At 39.4% G+C, this 19182-nt stretch overlaps 1 protein-coding gene across 10 annotated transcripts in view; it reads left to right on the forward strand.

Moving 5' to 3' along the window:
* The window catches only part of LOC106061632 (atrial natriuretic peptide receptor 1-like), a 637794-nt gene that overhangs the window by 546782 nt on the left and 71830 nt on the right, over positions 1 to 19182 (forward strand). For all 10 annotated transcript variants that reach the window (XM_056017419.1, XM_056017421.1, XM_056017420.1 and 7 more), the window contains 4 exons: positions 1888 to 2043; positions 15675 to 15771; positions 16851 to 16925; positions 17067 to 17216. In XM_056017419.1, coding sequence (XP_055873394.1) covers positions 1888 to 2043; positions 15675 to 15771; positions 16851 to 16925; positions 17067 to 17216 — 478 coding nt within the window. The remainder of the gene's footprint in view (positions 1 to 1887; positions 2044 to 15674; positions 15772 to 16850; positions 16926 to 17066; positions 17217 to 19182) is intronic.

Genomic DNA, 19182 nt, shown 5'->3' on the forward strand with positions numbered 1-19182 from the left:
TGAACTGCCTTACACACTCTTGTCTCTGGTCCACAAAGGCTTCTGATCACATAACCATAGCATGGGTCATATTTATGTGCAAAGTTCATACCAGTGTCCATCGACACTGCACGCTAAACTGTATTACTGGCCTGTTTCACACGTGTCAGCTGATCGTAGAGTTAACCCTATCGCACCACCAATAGGGTTACAACAATACAATACTTTAGGAATATAACTCACAATTTATATTTTACTTTAATCCTAACAACAGACAAAATTTAGTGTAGAAAATGATTGATCTACTTATTTTCTCCTCCCGAACTTTTTTTTTTTTTTTTGCTCAGAGCTTTGAATTATAGTTTTGTAAATAAAACGAACAAAATAATTTTTTTTTTTATAAATTTACGTCTTTTTCAAATATCCTTTTTTTTTCGCAGAATTATTTTTTTCGGCCTATAAATTCATATAAGAGTATTTTTTGAAGTAAAAACATGATTCAAAGGGTCCTTAAAAATTAGACATTTTACGCACGACAAAACGGTCGAATATCCAAACCATACTTTTTTTGACGTCTTATGCTGACCAAAACAGGCCGAGAACAAGAGGTGTCACTTAACATGAAGATAATATTACCAAACGATTCTCACAATCCAAACTCTCTCTGCAAACTGCACCACACGACAGCACCAACTCAAAGAACTTTACAACTTAGGGCTCCAAAATAACGAAACAGTTAAATGTCCAATAAATCCCAGCCAAGACTGTACAATTGATAGCACGTGGCACTGACTGTACAAATATTTCAACGTTAACAGCCGTACCGCCGTATCCACTCTTGCACTGGCCTTTCCGTCTCGTCCCGACTTGCACTGGGCTCATTGTTCAGGACTGACTTTACTCACTGGGCTCGTTGTGCCGGACACGATCGCAGACAGTGCTCCGCAACGAACCGTCGTAATGCGTCGTACAGAACCACACCGCTGAACCACGCTGAACCAAGTTGTCTGTAGTGAACCAGACTTAGGTGAACCGTCTTTACTTTGACACCTCCGCTCTTTATATAGGGTCCCCTCTGGCCTTCCAGAAGCTCGACCATTCTGGTTGGTCACATAACCACATCTGACGTGAGTATTTACAACACAGATCTTTCCCGAACTGTCTAGTTGTCACTCGTCGAGGCTGACTTATATGAAATTCGTCACCATTGACCCTTCGTCTAGCGCTGGCATCGGGTGATTTCTATCGGCTCACTACACACACAATTACACCTATCCGAACCAACACTAGAGTTATAACAATCTAATTACACTACTTGTGCTTAGAATGTCAGTCACATTTCAGTATCTGTCCTTGATATTATATGTATATATATATATATATATATATATTATATATATATATATATATATATATATATATATATATATTTTATATATATATATATATATATATATAATGATGAGGATATATATATATATATGGTGACCGGTCATTTTTTCCCGGTCACTATCACCTGACAAATAATTTTTTAATGCCACAGTAAATGAGTCAAAGAATGTATTTAGTATTAATTTCTTTTAAATTTAATTACTTTTGTATCAATATGTTGTATTTTGACTTGTTTGTATAATGAAAGTTTGGATCTTGTGAAGGAGGGGGTAGTAAAAGATGACATTTTGTGACTGCAAGCCTTTTTGAGTTTTTGTTTTTTCATAATGTGGCATATCAGAGTTCCTGTGCACAAAGCGTTTTTTTTAAGAATAATTCATGAAAGTCTCTCTTGTCCTTTTTTTTTGTTTAAATGACCCGTATAATGAAAATCTACAGTGTATGTAATATCTCTTTTGAATAAAATTAAACCCTTTTTTAATTATTAATTACTAAAATCAATAATATTATTTTTAGATAAGTTATGGACAGCACCAGAACTTCTACGAATGGCATACAGGCCACCGGAAGGAACCATCAAGGCTGATGTCTATAGTTTTGCTATAATATGTCAAGAAATTGTATATAGAAACGGTGTCTTTTACATGCAAAATTTGGATTTATCACCTCAAGGTTAGTTTTAAGCAGACTGATAGTCCTCTACCAGGTGCTCTACCATTAAAGTTTTGCATGTTAACTTTTTCCTAATCTCAGTACTAGAAACAAAAGACAATACAGCATCTAAATGTGAAATTATGTTTAAGACCTCATTATTGTTATTGTTGCTATAGTTGCCTCAAAATTATTTTTATTAGAGCTATTACTTATAATCTTGTCTTATTCATTACAGACGTTACTTCAAAAAAAAAAAGAAGATAATTACGTCCTACTCATTTCATGTGTCAATATAGTCATGCATGTTAATGACTTAGACAAGGGGTGGGCAAATTACGGACCGCGGGCCACATGCGGCCCGCCGGAGTGTTTTATGCGGCCCGCCGACACCTACAGAAATCATGTGTGCCCACAGTATATACATATAAAATTACAAATATATTTAAAATAATATCTTTAGATAGTATTGAAACTGTCTGATAATAAAAAGTTTAAAGTAAACGAAGATTATGCTTATTGGCTAAACACCAATACACTCAATAGAAGCCACAATCTCTGATCAGTATGAAGAACTGTGTTAAGTGTCGGGTATGCTTGGAAAAAAAAAGGGAAATGAAACAACTGACTGAGAAAAGTATCTTTTTTTTTAAATTATAAACCATAAACTCTAAACAGGAAAGTTTGCACAAAACAGCATAAAATTTCGTGTTATTGTAGTTCAAATTTGAAATACAAACTTAATAAAGTAAGAAATGATAACCATGGTAAGTTTCAAATTAGCAACTATTTAGCATGTACAAGGCAAATGAGAGTATATAATCATAAGTAATAAACTGTTATGTTACTCGAAGGACATTGACTGTGACTTTGTTACCAATATTTCTAATGAAGAGTGGAAGACAGATTTCTTATTCTGGATAACAACTATTGCAATGCAACTTCTACAAGCAAGCTAAAGAAAACAGGTTTTGACATTTTCCTTTGCTGAAAAATGAAACTATTTCTAGTGAAATGATTAAAAGTACAACATTTATTAAGATTCCTTAACTATGCAATTTACAAAAGCAAATTTTAAGACGTCATGAGCCAGTTTTCAATACCTTCAGTTCACCACTTAGTGAAGAAGCTGATTCTGCTCCAGAGGACATACCTCCAAACAAAGAGACGTTTCAGTCAGTACTTCCACAGGAGTCTTATGGGTGCCAGAAGCTGTTCACACTATTTATGTACATATACATCTGTTCTTCTAATTTTACATGTTGGAGGTTTAACTGAGATTAACCGCGCAGTGGCTTCCAGATCAGGCAGTTTTCAGAATAGCTTTTGTTCTATAGGAGGGCTTTGTGGTCAGAGTCTTTTTCTTGATTTAGTATGCAGCGTTGAAGGACATGGTCAGCCATCCCTGGTGTTGCTCCACAAGGGTAGGTTTAGCTCGTTTCAATATTTAACTTCCGGAACATACATTGTCTCATTTGTGTGGAAACCAAACAAGCATAATCACTGGTCGACGTTGACTGACTGTATTTTGACAGTAGTCACAAGCGTAACAGCTAGTAAGCTAGTTCTACAGTTTCTGAACATTATGCACGAGTGTAAAAAGTAAAATACTACACATTAAGTACAACTGTATATTTGTGATATAAAAAGGCAACAACAATTAGTTAAAAAATCGTAAAATTGGCTTCAAAAATTAATTGCTAACTCTTGTCCTAATTCCTCAAGTGGTGTGGAAGCAAAAAAGAAACATGAATATAATACAGCGTACATTTAAAAGGCATTTTACACAGTTAGCAAGCGTATCTTTTTTCTAAGTTGTGTGTGTGTATATATATATATATATATATATATATATATATATATATATACACACATATATATATATATATATATATATATATATATATATATATATATATATATATATATATATATATATATATATATATAATAATAATAATAATAATAATCTTTATTATCCGTAAGGAAATTTGTCTTACAATTTGTGCATTACACCAAACAAAAAACATTATAACTATGTGCGGTCCGCCATTCCCAATTTTTTTTTTTAAATGCGGCCCTCGATACAAAAAGGTTGCCCACCCCTGACTTAGACTATGCTAAGTCGTTGGTTTTCCTAGCTGATTCAGGCAACCCATTCCATTCTCTAATGGCACTAGCGAAGAAGGAGGACGTACGAATTAGTTCTAGACTATGGAATAAGAAATGTGCCTTTATCTTTGTGTCTCTCTGAGCACTTCATTAGATTTTTATTTTCTATTTGTAAATTATGGTTTGTGTATGTATTTGTGGTGGAATAAGTCCGCCGATCGGTCAGTTTGTACTTTCCGATGGGGATGAGGGGCCTGTGATTCCTAGTGGAAAAGTCTTAGGGCCATAACGCGATACATATTATGTTAATTTATATAGTCATGTGGACAGGCATAAGCAAGAACCAAATGTTATGGATTTTGTGAAAATTTTTTTTTATAGGAAATGATTAAAAAGATATACAATCGATGAATGGGGAGGTACATATAGATTTAGAGTAATTTATAGAACAATATCATCACTGGGATGTTACTCAAGTGCTCGTATATAGTTTGTTTATTTCGTCCGTCTCTCACTTATCTCTTTATCCAAGGTTCTCCTTCAGGGGTAAAGTGAGTTGGGGCTCCACTTGGCTGGTAGTCAGTCAGTTGATGCCCTGCGGGTGAGCAGGTAATAGTATGATGAGGATAAGAATGCCACGCGGTGGGCTTACTCCTTCAGTAGGTACAGACCGGTTCTGGGAGTTCAGCCTGGAATGCCTTCAGCTCTGGTCAAGGATGATGAGCGGCTCTCCCCCAACGGGAATGTGTGGAGAGATGCTAGGATCTTCCTTAGGGCAACAAACACGCCAACTCTGATGTTAGGAGGCTATGGGATGAGATATGAGAGGAGCCTGAATTACGAAAGCATACAGGCTGGTTGGCGAGGGGCGCATCATTGGTAGGAGTGTCTCCCTCAGACTAAGATACATGCTAACAACATCTTACTAAATCTAATAATAATTGCTCTATGGGAGCATAATACAAATACACATATAAATGTACGAGGCAAGGGCATAAATAAGGAAGGAAATAGGGGGGACCATATTACGGGGTTATAGCCCCTTTGACCTTATTGACCGACAGGTAAACGAGTCCACGCCGCTCATGACCGCTGAACCGAATCGAAAAGGAGGGGGGAGATAGAATAGGGCACATAGCCATTGCAGGCCAACTGGCCAAAGATGATGGGGTATACACATGAGACCTGAGATGAACTCCTATTGAAAAATCAGAGTGCTCTGGCAAGAAACTTAGCCGTTCGGCGTAGTGCCTCGTAGCTACCATACAAGTCGAATGACTGCTCAGACAGGTCCCCCCTTAGCTCACGGAGCTGGGGACACTCGTACAAGACGTGCGACACTGTTTCGACGCTCTCTGCACAGTGACGGCATCGGGAGTCAAAGTTCGTGCTGAACCGGGCAAAGTATGCCCCAATAGGACAGTGTTCCGTTCTGCACTGCGCAATAATTGACTGCTCTGACCTCCTCAGTCGCCACCATGGATCGTCGCGATCTGGGTAACGCATGTGCTGCCAGACACCACGTGCTCTGTCGGATTCCTCCCAGGACTTTAACCACCTCATGAATGAGTGCTCGGATTTGTGCCGTTGCTTGTAAGTACGTGCTTGGTGCTTCCAGGTGTGTGGCTGCCAAAGCACCCTCCCTTGCGAGGGCGTCTGCCGTTTCATTGCCCCTCACGCCGCAATGTGAGGGCGCCCATTGCATGAAAACGACAGCTCCAATAGCTCGGCGGATGTTATCTGCGGCGCCGATTGCATCTTCTATTACGGGTGACCCTCCTCCGCCGCCACCCATAGCTTGGAGACTGGAGCGAGAGTCGGTTACTAGTACCACAGTAGTGGCACCAGTTTCGCGTTGGGTCATTCGGGCTCTGATAGCCTCGAACGCTCGAGTTATCCCTGTTAACTCGGCGTCCATGGAGCATGCGTAGCCGCATGGACCAGAGAGCCGGTCTGGATCTGTCCGGTTAGGGTAGACTATAAGGCCCCCATACTCTTATCTATCGGGGTCCCTCAATACCGACCCGTCGGTATAGCAGAAAATGGCATCTGATGGGTAGGATTTGATTGTAACTGATGCCAAGTTTTGGAGAATGGCAGGTGTTAGTCGCCTCTTAGTGGCTCCATCTTGCCCTATCAGGGACAGGTTTATTTGTGGGGCTGGCATCTCCTCCACGGAGGGCATGTACTAATCCTTCTACATATGTGACAGATTCTCGGGCCTAAGGGTCTATGTTAACATTGCAGTGTGTGCATTGTAAAGCAAACGTTTACTATATATATATATATGTGTGTTTACATATAAAGGTGTATATACACAGGTTAGAAAATAATCTAGACGTTAGTAGATCTAGATGATCATTCATGGACGTGTATAAATACATGAATAAACTATAGAAACAACTAAAATGTAGGGTTGATGTCCACTGTTCAAAGTACAGTTAACAACAATTAAATGAGGAATGCATATTTATAACATTTACAAATGTAATAGATGCAAACGAGTGCTAACATTGGTAATGCACATATATGTTATAGGCGAAGACACACTAAATAATAATACTAAAGCTTTTCCAACTCACACGCTTGCCTAACACAATTTCCCAAACGAGGTTGTTGACTTGGGAGTCTTCTGACTTCTGATAGAATGTGGCATTAACCTGTGACTTTCGTCTCCAGCCTTCATAGGTACCCGAGACCCACGCGATGTACCAGAGTCGTGCCGAGTCCAATCATTATCAAGTTTTCCAATTTAGGATGGTTAACTTGGACCAATGGCTTCCTTAAAACTCACCCACCTGACCTACTTTATCCCGCGACCTTGGGCGGACATGGAAGGAGGAAAGGGGGTGGAACCACGTAACGCTTATTAGGCTTGGCCATCGTCCGATGCCATGGACAAATGCTGGACAGGAACGATTTGAATAGCAGTGGGCGTTAGGAGTGTCAACCCACAGTGATGTATGTGGACACAAAATTTTAATGTCCATGGAGTTAATGGCCGTGTGTGTGTATTTAGGCGTTTAGGGCGCCCGGACCTCACTGTGGAAGTTTACATCGCTCCTCTGGGCTCCAGCTTCTAAATGGGTCACGAACGAAAATGTTGTAATCTAGGGAGTGGCCATCCGGGAATGTGAGAAACACAGCCTTACTATATTTTATTTCATGTTATTATTTAAGTGACTTGTACTTTGGATTATTTACTTTGTGAAAAACTCATGGAAGTATAAAATACAATCGTGATAATTATTATGAAAGTGTACGGAACGTTGAAAATCGTCCACTGTCAATGGCTTTTGTATTTCGAGCTTTTTTTTTCGGATTTTACTGTAGCTTACAATAACAAACAAGTGAACATATCACGTCCAGACCATGTAACACTGCTGAGCAGTCAAAGTTATCAAAAAATTGTATATAGATCATGATCATTTAAATTGTTCATTGTAATATACCCACCACAGCTCATCAATTATAATGGTCGCAAATACAGGAGCATAAGTGAGTAGTCAGAACAAGATCAATTTTTAATTGAAGAACCAATATGTCTTATTTCTGAATGCACATAAATCCGAAATTGTTGCATGATTCCTAGTTGTACTTCAGGGCTACAACAACAGGGCGAATATGAACAGGAAAAATGGAACGGTCTACATAAGATGGATTCAAAGGGCAATTTTCGAATAGTGTCCAGCTCAGACTTAATGGATTTTTTTTTAAGAAAAAAAAAAGGGGGGGGGCGGCATTTTTTATTTCGCACGCAGGCGGCCACAACCGTCTCGGAGGTCCTGATCCTGATCATAATATCGGCCTAGATCTAGATCTAATAATTTTAAAATAAACGTGTAAAGTTATGCAAAGTCTAATATAGATATGTCATGTGCCTCTGTCTCCCAAGTGGCTGGGTCTATGCTGAACGCCTTCAGAGAAGCTTTGTGGGTGTCCCTGAAGCGCTTTCTTTGACCACCTTGCGAACGCTTTCCTTTCATTCTGCAGACGTGTCCTGCCCATCGCAGCTGAGACTGTATCAGGGCTGTATGGATGCTTTGCAGGCCCGCTCTTCGAAGGATTCAGTATCTGGTATTTTGTCTTGCCTTTTGACATTCAGTATTTTTCTTAGACATGTCATGTGGAAGTGATTCAGTTTCCTTGCATGTTTTCTGTACACTGTCCACGTTTCTGAGGCATAGAGCAATGTAGGGAGAATGACGGCTCGATAAATCCCTAGCTTTGTATTTGTAGTGATACCACGTCTTTTCCAGACGTTTTAGTCAGTCTGCCATAGGATGCACTGACCTTGGCGATACGCAAGTCGATTTCATTATCAATCTTTCTGTTTCTGCCAAGATACGTGAATCTGTTCACTGCGTTTATATCATGTCTATTTATCTTGATGTATGGATCTGAGTGGGCTTTCCCAGAAGCAGGTAAATATAAGACTTCCGTCTTATTTGTGTTAATGGTAAGGCCAAAGTCTGAGCATGCTCTTGAGAAGTCACTGACGATGCTCTGCAGATCATTTTGGTTGCTTAATGCATAATACACAGGTGTATTTACAATACTCTTGCTATCAGAACTATATGATCTACTCCGTCGTTGATGGGAATTGGGACATATTCTCTCTCTTCTCTGTGGCATTTTACGTCTCATGAGATAATCATTTCTTTTTGCAACTTTTCATGTTACTAAAGAGGCTAATCCTTGATACACAACTGCGGTCACAGGGCATCTATAATCACCAGGCGCTGCTGTACTTTTGTCGTTGTTTCTACTTCTGGTGTGTAAGCCATTTGCTATCCAGGACTGTCACGCGCCTCTGAAAAAAAGGTCTCCATTGTCATACGACTCTGAGAGATGTGTTTAATTAAAATCAATTAATTATTATAATAATTTAGTTTTGGAGACGATAGGTTTAGGGGTTTCTAACGCCACCATAGACCAGCGTGTGTTACAGATCGGAAACAGAACACACAGATAGCTATCAATAGAGAAAAGCATTCTTTTTGTTAATAAGATGAAAATGTTTGATGTAATTAAAGATTAAAGGGGGAGGGATTACAAATGTGAGGAGTATAATCATACATCCTAAAGTAACATAAGTAAGTAAAGATAAATTAGATGATTTAATCATCAAATTGACTGCTGACTGTATAAATGTGTGAATACCCTATTTTTTGTATAACTTAGCTCTTAGGTTCCTGGGTTTGGTCTTTGTCTCAGAAGCTTATCCCTCTGTCTTGGTGCTGTAGACTGTTTTAGTGTGCTAGCATGAGCATCAGCTTGGGAGGTGCCAGCTTCAGCCTAAATACTGCAGTTGAATTAGGAATAGCCCAACCGCTTTTATGTGTCCTCATTCTCGGTGACTTCAACGCATCACGTCTGGAATGGCTAATATGGGATAGGTCAGTGCAACAGCAATGGACTATTCTACTCCAGACTTGTGCTGAACACAAGCTTCTCTTATCAAACACAATATTCAGACACCTAACGAGAAAGTGAACTTCCTGGATGCATCCCCGCTCAAGACATCGCCAGACAAACTGACCGCTAGGACATACGTGTCACCAAATCTTGCTGTAGTGCAAAATGTGGAACAGACCATCGCCTTATCATAACAAACAAAACAAAACATTCGGATACAACCAAAGAGACGTCTGCAGAAATCTAAACCTTGAAAAAAAGCTAAACAGATGACTAAATTGAAAAAAAAATGCTTACAGATGCTATAGAGAACTGTCTCAAGTCCACCCATTTAGTTGAATTCAGTGTAGACTAAAGATGAGAATGTTTCAAAGAAGCCGCCACATCACTACCTATGGAGAGAAAGCAGAGGGCTGGTTTGATAACAGTACAGAGATTAGAGAACTATTAGCTGAATAGCACAAACTCCATGAATTATATCCGAACAACCCAAACTCCCAGCCCATTAAAGATGCATTTACCAATGTCTGTAAAAATGTACAAAAACAGTTACGCCAAATGCAAGATATCTGGCTAAGCAAGAAAGGGTAAACAATACAGGAATTCGCTAAAGAGCACGACGTTAAGAACATTTTCCATGCTATAAACGAGGTCTTTGAACCCACAAAGTCAGGCTCATCCCCTCAATTAAATGCTGATGCGACAATACTTTTGACAGATTAAGAAGAAAAGGTTCTCAATATACCTTCGATTATATAGACAGGCTACAGCACGTACCAATAAATGAGAAAATGGATCATCCCCCCCCTCCACTAAATGAAACCAATCTTGCCATTCAGTTATCACTTGAAAAGCTCAAAAGCTGACTCCATTCCGGCAGAGGTCTACAAAAAAAAAATGTTTTTGAAAGACTTCATGAGTTTTACTTAATTATAAAGGAACAAGACTCAATACCACAAGACTTTAAAGATGCCACAATTGTTCATCTTAACAAAGTGCAAAGGAAACCTCTAAATCTGCGATAATCACAGAGGGATATCTCTTCTTACTGCTGGGAAAATTCTCGCATGTTTTCTACTAAAACATGGTCTACTACCATAAAACCAATACGGCTTCAGAAAGGAGTGTGGAACCATTGACATGACCTTTGCGATAAGGCAGCTCCAGGAAAAATGTCAAGGACAAAATGTTGACCTCTACTCAATATATGTTTACCTAACAAAAACATTCAACACTGTTAGAAGAGAAGGACTCTAGAAGATCATGTCAAAGTATGAAGTCTGAACATGCTCTTGAAAAGTCATTAACAATGCTATGCAGATCATTCTCAGAGCAGACTTTTAGAACACAGTCGTCGATAATAGAAGGTCCCTGCTTACTGCTGATTTCGTTTTTGATTTTGCTTTGAGCCGCCTAGGGTTAAAACAAATCTATACGTTATATTTATTCCGTTATTATCTCAATTTGTAAATGCATCTGTCAAGCATAGCAGAGAACATGATACTAAACAGAGTGGGTGCTAGGACACAGCTTTTTTTTATCCCATTTGATACTTCTAAGGGCTCTGATGGTTCTCCACTCTTCTGACTACGAGCCTTAATGCCATCATGAAATAGTCTCACAATGGATATGAATTTTTGTTGACATCCATACGTTGACATGATCTTCCAAAGTCCTTCACGTAAATAGATTTGACAATTTGGTAATTACTGCTATTGAGCGCGATCTATGTTGGAAACCAATTTTTGCTGATATGACTACTCTACACGCAAGGCGTGTAAAGTAAAGTTAATTTGATCATGATTTTGTACTTAGTAAAGAATGAATAAAATGCAAAGACAATTTATTTCTAATACAAAATCCTAATTTTCACTTATTATCCTCATCCCTACCCAGGCTGGTTTCGCATAGGAGCCCGCAATTGTTAGGACCGGCCCTGTTTGTAAGTGACACCTAGGATTTAACTATATTTTCATAACTATTAGTTCATTGAATACATATTGTTACGAATCTCACTATCCAGGCTCTCTGCAAACTGCACCATACACCACCAACTTAAAGAACTTGACAACTCAGGGCTCCAAAGTAACGTAACACTTTAATAGTTGAAGAAATAACAGCCAATACTGTACAATTGGCAGCACGTAACACAAGACCGTACAAATACCTCTTCGATAACACCGTTCCGCCGTATCAACTCTTGCACTGGCCTCTCCGTCTCGTTCCGGGCTTTCACTGGGTTCAACAGTTCAGGACTGACTTCACACACTAGGCTCGTTGTGTCGGACTCGATCACAGACCAAGATCAAGACGCCGTTCGTCTCAACTGTACTTGACAGTACTCCGCACTGAACCGTCGTAATGCTCCGTACAGAACCACACCGTTGAACTGTGCTGTAGTCGACCGTGTTCTGAACTCCTGTCGTGAACCCGCTTTCTGAACCGTCTTGACTGCGACACCTCCGCTCTTTAAATAGGGTCCCTACTGGCCTTCTAGAACCGGACAGAACGTCGCTCGACCATTCTGGGACGCTCCTGAGCTCTGTTCACGACGCCGATCCTACTCGAACCTTCATGTTGTTAACTCGTCTCGGCCGATCGTCGTAACTCGTCACGGTTGACCGCTCGTCTAGCGCTGGCCTGGGGCGATTTGCGTCGGCTGACTACACTCACACCACTACCCCCATCTGTGCCACCACCAGGTTTATAACACTGCCCCCTCCTTAGATCTGTCCGTCCCGGGCAGATTTAACCTCCTGACATTGGCTGTGAAATTTCACCGCTGAAGGTGGGGGTCGATCGGTGGCAGTTGGCTTGCGTCTTGAGCTTAATGGGGCCATCCATGTTGCAGTCAGCAAAGGTCGCTTCCTTCTTCTCCTCCAGTTTGCCTTGACCTGGTTGCCTCGCCGTCGTGCTTTCATCGCCATCCACGTGGAACTCAGAAAACGTTTTCTTCTCCTCCAGTTAGCCTTCATCTGGTTGTATCGACCTCGTGATCGCATGGTCATCCATATTGCACTCAGCAAAAGTCGCCTTCTTCTTCTTCTCCGCCAGTTGGTCTTTATGTGGCTGCAGTTATTTCTTGGTAGAATCACCATGCACGTTGGACTACGCAAACGCCACCTTCTGCTTTTCCTCCAGTTGATCGTCCTCTTGTTGCAGTGACGTTGTGGTTGCATCGCTCTCTTGTGGGTCGGTACCGTGGACAGCCACTTGACACATGGAGAGGTATAGGATGTAAGGGCTGGGGATACCAAGATCGTTGGCAAAAGAGGTGGCTTAATAGAGCTTTGCGAAGAAGGACTGGGATGGGCTTCAAATCCACAGGGCGGGGAATTGTGGTACAGGTCATCATCTTCAGCCTTGTCTGGAGGGCATGCTCGTGGGGCAGGTTGGTAACACTCCTCGTGGAAAGGTCCCTCGTCTTCGGCGTCAGGCTCCATTCGGCTTTCTTCACCACCATCAGGACCTCTCTCTCTCGTCTCAGTATCGGGCCAATCGCCTGTTGGTTTCAGACCTGGTCGATGACTTTCATCGTGCAAATGTCCATCAACTTCAAGGTCAAGCATCTTTGGATTCTCTTCACCACCATCAGGACTTTCATCTCCAGTCTTGGCAGCTGGACCAACGTCTGTTAGGTCCGGACCTGGCTGGTATCTCTCGACTTGCATATGTCTCTCAACGGCTTCGTCAGGTTTCAATGGGTTCTCATGATCACCACCAAGGCTCCTCTCACTGGTTTTAGCATCTCGACAAACATCAGTATTGGTGATTCTCTCCTCCACAGCAGGTATGCGTTGGTTCAAAGCCACTAACTCGGTTTTGATTCCCGAGACAATGACATCTATCTTGGCATCTACCTTGGTGTCCATGGCATCTATCTTGGAATTGATGTTTCCTAGCATTGAGCTCAAGAGTTCCTCCATATCTGGTTCTACTTGAAAAAGATACGTGTCTGGATCTTCCTCTTCTTCCATTATGTCTTCCCGGAGGCGTGCTTGTAAGGTTTCTTTGTTTCCACTTGTCTTCAGCCCTCGATCACGTAGCTCTCGCTTCAGTTCTTTCAATTCGAGTTCGTACAGCAGTTTCAGACGAGCCATAGTAGATCCGTTCCTATCCGTTCCGATCCGATCCCACTTCTGACACCAGTTGTTACGAATCTCACTATCCAGGCTCTCTGCAAACTGCACCATACACCACCAACTTAAAGAACTTGACAACTCAGGGCTCCAAAGTAACGTAACACTTTAATAGTTGAAGAAATAACAGCCAATACTGTACAATTGGCAGCACGTAACACAAGACCGTACAAATACCTCTTCGATAACACCGTTCCGCCGTATCAACTCTTGCACTGGCCTCTCCGTCTCGTTCCGGGCTTTCACTGGGTTCAACAGTTCAGGACTGACTTCACACACTAGGCTCGTTGTGTCGGACTCGATCACAGACCAAGATCAAGACGCCGTTCGTCTCAACTGTACTTGACAGTACTCCGCACTGAACCGTCGTAATGCTCCGTACAGAACCACACCGTTGAACTGTGCTGTAGTCGACCGTGTTCTGAACTCCTGTCGTGAACCCGCTTTCTGAACCGTCTTGACTGCGACACCTCCGCTCTTTAAATAGGGTCCCTACTGGCCTTCTAGAACCGGACAGAACGTCGCTCGACCATTCTGGGACGCTCCTGAGCTCTGTTCACGACGCCGATCCTACTCGAACCTTCATGTTGTTAACTCGTCTCGGCCGATCGTCGTAACTCGTCACGGTTGACCGCTCGTCTAGCGCTGGCCTGGGGCGATTTGCGTCGGCTGACTACACTCACACCACTACCCCCATCTGTGCCACCACCAGGTTTATAACAATATGAATATTAACAATGTAATAATAATGAGTAAGACTAAGACTAGTGGCATCAAGTCGTTAGTCGAACTAACTATACTGTTGTATCGGCAACACTTTCGACACGAGCACGTCTCTTCTTTTTTGTATCAACGAAGATGGGGTTGTAGTAGTTGGTAGTTTGTAGTTCATAGTTTCTGATAATCTTTCTGAAAATATTGAAACCTGCCTTGTTAGCTGCCTGAGCGGACCACTTCGGGTGCCCGTTTTGAGTTTGTGCTTCCACACAAACTGTCTTTGTAACCTTGTTTTTTTTTTTTTTTTTTCTTTCAAGTTTTATCGAGATTATTGTTTGAGGCACAAGCTCCGATTGGGGTGACGTGCTGTATTGGACATATAAATGTATATTTTCCCAAACATGTCATTTGTTAATTTTGCTTTTCTTTTTTTCTTTGTATAGTTTATTTATAATTATTTTTTAGATTGGGCATTTTATATTTCAAGTAGTTCGAGCCATTTTATTAAATGCCAAGGGAATGTAAGAAATAATTAAATGTTAGGATGAAAACAGGCACACGGTTGATAATGCAATGAAAGCTAAGAAATGTGGGGGCAGGGCTAGATGAAAGGGGTGAAACATCAAAAGTCAATTTTTTTTCTGTCAATGTTACATCTCTTTTTCTGGAGAAAGTGTAAAGTGAGGAAACAGTGGAAGACTTTGCAGTGACGTCATGTTTGAAGGGTGAGCTATGCAGATCACTTCGATTGACACCTGGAAGTTTGAATTGCTGACTGACCGTCATCGGCCTTTCAAGTCCAATGCATCGGTCAATCGTTTCGAGTCTCATCGTCCGACTATCTGATTCCCGGTGGGATAAATTCTGTAGGTTAACGAAAGGTTCAACTGAATGCATTGGATAGGAGTGGCGTAGTATTAATGATTCAGTAAACAAAACTAAGAGTATGTGATTTATTTATTTAAAATGCGTACTTACTTAAAACGCAAGCCTTGTTGCATTCTGTGGCATTCTGTCATACATGTACAGTCTTGATACAGTAATTCCAAATGGCTAATACCAAATTTAAAATGCCTATGTTTTTGACTCTCCAATCTAACAATTTTATTTTGTTGCATATATTAACAGATTCAAAATACGTATTCTGTCGGTTAGTTACAACTTGTAAATTCATATGATAATAATTTATCCCTGTCTCTATCTCTCACTATTCCTCAAAAAAAATATAAATAAACAAATCAGTTAATAAATTTTTGTTTGTTTAAGAAATTTACCAGAAAGTTAAATTGGGAGCCAAGCCGTACTTTCGACCCACATTAGAAGAGTATGACTGTCCCTGTGATGAGCTAGCCGGAGTTATACGGTGAGCAAATAAATTTGTTTTCTTTCCGAAATAAGCTAGGTGTCCGCAAATTAAAAAAAACAACAACTTAAATCTGTAGTTTTGAAATTAAAAAAATATTCACCAATAAGAAAAATTAACATGTTTTTAGTTAATGTAATAAAAATATTATTTTATACAATATTTACTCTTTCCAATTTGGCATGTTTTGCCATTCGTTACATATAATAGTAAAACGTACATAGTACCACATAGAACAGGCCGGTCCATTTCTTATTCATGTTCAAGAAAAACTGGAGTGAACTTAGGAATATACTTATACTTGAGTCAAGAATTCATTCTGTTTAAAAAAAACAGCTTATACGAAATGTAATTATATCAATTAGTTTGGATCAGTCATGTAATTACATTTGTAAAAGATCTAAAAATAAATATGTTCGATTAGAAATATTTTTACCAATTGTGTTTGTTTTATTGCTATTTGATGCTTTTAGCTTTCTTAACACGCTATGATCATATTACTTATCTGGAAAATGGGGTAGGAATAAAGAAAGATATATCTGGGTGAATTTTACCATAATCGCTTTTTTAAAGCATTTATAAAAAAAAGGGGGGGGGGTGCGAGAATGACCTGAATTCGAATTAATGGCTCAAGCCGACATTCTAACCACTGTGCTAATGAGGTGCTTTGAGGTAGTGAGGTGTAGTTATCTATTGTTTGTTTCAAACTTACTTTAAAGCAGCGATTTATAAATGGACTAATTCAGCTTATGACACCACATCAGTCAAGTACTAATTGGTTATTTTTCTTTTTATTCTTGTGCTGTCAGGTAAAAGAAATAATTTTGCAAAATGTCAGCTTGATCCGAGATTGGGTGTCTGAGAAATAACATGTACAAACTTTTACCAGATAGACATAATGAGTTGATGTAAACTTTGTAAAAAAGAAAAACAGGATGAATAATAACTTACATAGACAAGTTTCAAACAAAGTTCTAAATAAACACAAGACACTTTTCAAACCTGTTTTAATGATTTTTGTTGTTATTTTTTTCGTAAACTTTTTACAATAATTTACTTAATGTAATTAAAACCCGCAGAAGATGTTGGGCCGAAGATCCAGCGGATAGACCAGATTTTCAAGCTTTAAAATCAATTATAAGAAAATTAAACAGGTAAAATGGCACTTTACTATTTGTTATGGTTGCAAAATTATCTACCCAAATTTGTGAAATTTGTTTGAATATATCAATATTTACTGATACATTTAAAAAAAAGTTTATACGCACACACAATTACTGTTTGTATTTGTCTAGAGATGGAGATAAAGGAAACATTTTAGATAATCTTCTATCTCGAATGGAGCAATATGCCAACAACCTTGAAGCATTAGTAGAAGAGAGAACCGCTGATTACCTGCAGCAGAAAAAGAAAGCTGAAGATTTGCTATATAACATGTTGCCAAAGTAAGTTGATCTAGCTTTGAATAGAAACAACTTTAACAATGTTCTGAATTATCTGTGACATCTTAAGTTTCGATAAATAATCTTATTTTTATATGTGCATATAACATTTTAGCATATAATGATATATAAAAATCTTTTACCTTTCCAACGTCTCATAACTAAATAGGACAACCTCCTTTATCATCAATGCGGATATCTAGCACCCTGCTCTTCTTCTCGTTGGTGATTGTATCTTGCCACCTTATTTTCGGAATGCACCTTAAACATTGGAGGTATAAAGTATTACATTTTTTTCCTGCCAAGACCAGGTGGGCAATGTTTTGCTATTATATACTAAGGCTTTCAAAGATGCGAAGTTTCACTTGACTACGCAGTACAAGCTGTAATATACATATCTTGCCACATTCAGTGCAGACATAACCTTTGTCTGCCTGTGGTCGGCTTAACTTTTCTGTTCGCCTCGACACTGCCTTTTTTCACACTGCCTTTTTAACTCTTTCTCTCGGTAATTATATTCATCGTTCCGATAGAATTATTAATTTTGTTCATTTGTATTTCTCTGTTCTGTTCTGATTAAACTTGAATAACTTTTTTGTTTGTTTGTTTATCAAAAAATGTTATATTTGATATTGAATTATAGGGGAATGCATGCTCTTTTTACGCAACACAAATTAAAGTTTATAAATCCAAATATCAATTTAGTTTAAAGAGATCAAATTAACGTAGTCATCGTCATTTAGGAGAGAAAGAGTTAAGAGATCTCCATCTGTCTCTTTCGGAAGACACCTTCTTACAGGCGCACTCTTCTATGTCAGTTAAAGCAACTGGCACTTGAAATGGTCTTTAAAAGGGTTTTCCAGAGTGTACACCTCTGTTACGCCAACCTCTCTCAGCTCATTTCCCTTTGGCATATGAATACGTACCCTGTCCATCTTAACTGTGGAGCTACACTGTTCATTCCGGTATTTTTTAGTGTGTTCTTTCCATCGTATGACCATAATAAACGCAGACATCTATGGTGAAAGAGTCCAAGAAACCCATATTTCAGATTGATACAGAAGGGTTTACAAAATCAGTGATTGGTGGACATAGCAGACGTATTTATTATGTCACACTCATGCTTGTGAAAGCGTTCAATAGTGCAACTAGCCTTAGCCAGACGGTTCTCTTGACAACTGATGAGTCATCTGCTTTCCAGATATGTAAAGTAATCTACCACGTTTAGGAAGTGATCATTCATTTATTACGTACAGACCTGTGACGTGGCAACGAGCTATTGGTCTAAACTGCCCACAGGTTGTGACGTTGCAGGTCAATGTTCAGGCCCTCTATAACCATTGATCTCGGTTCACTTCGGGTTTTGGACGTAGCATATATATTTTCTCATCTTTATTATTGGAGATTTTTATATGTGGAAAATAAACTATAAATAGATTGCTTGTTCCCTGAAGTTTTGTGTGTACAAAAGGAAGTGTTGATAAGTTATGTTTTTTAAAAGGCTTCTGGCACAGACATATGTTATAAATAGACTGGACATGGAAATCTCTATCACAAAACAAACAAGATTACAAAGAGAGTTTGTGTTATCACACAAACTCAGAGGCGCATCCCATCAAATTTACCAATGGACGAGAAATACATTCAAGCCATAGTCTTGTTTTGATCGTTTAAAGAAATTGTAAAAATTTGGAGTCATTTTTCACATATAAGCAAACAGTGCAAAACTTCGTCTTTGATAAGACTCTTTTAACTCTTCTGGAATAAGTAGAATAGCGTTAAGTGATCATCTAAGACAACATGGAAACCTCCCGATACAGTGTCGGTGGAACCTATTGCGGTAGCTCAGGGTGTCACCCCTCCCCATCAACTTTCTTGAAATAATAAAAATAATAATAATAATAATAATAATAATAATAATCTTTATTATCCGTAAGGAAATGTGTCTTACAATTTGTGCATTACACCA

Source organism: Biomphalaria glabrata, chromosome 18, assembly GCF_947242115.1.
Source record: "Biomphalaria glabrata chromosome 18, xgBioGlab47.1, whole genome shotgun sequence".
Classification (NCBI taxonomy): domain Eukaryota; kingdom Metazoa; phylum Mollusca; class Gastropoda; family Planorbidae; genus Biomphalaria; species Biomphalaria glabrata.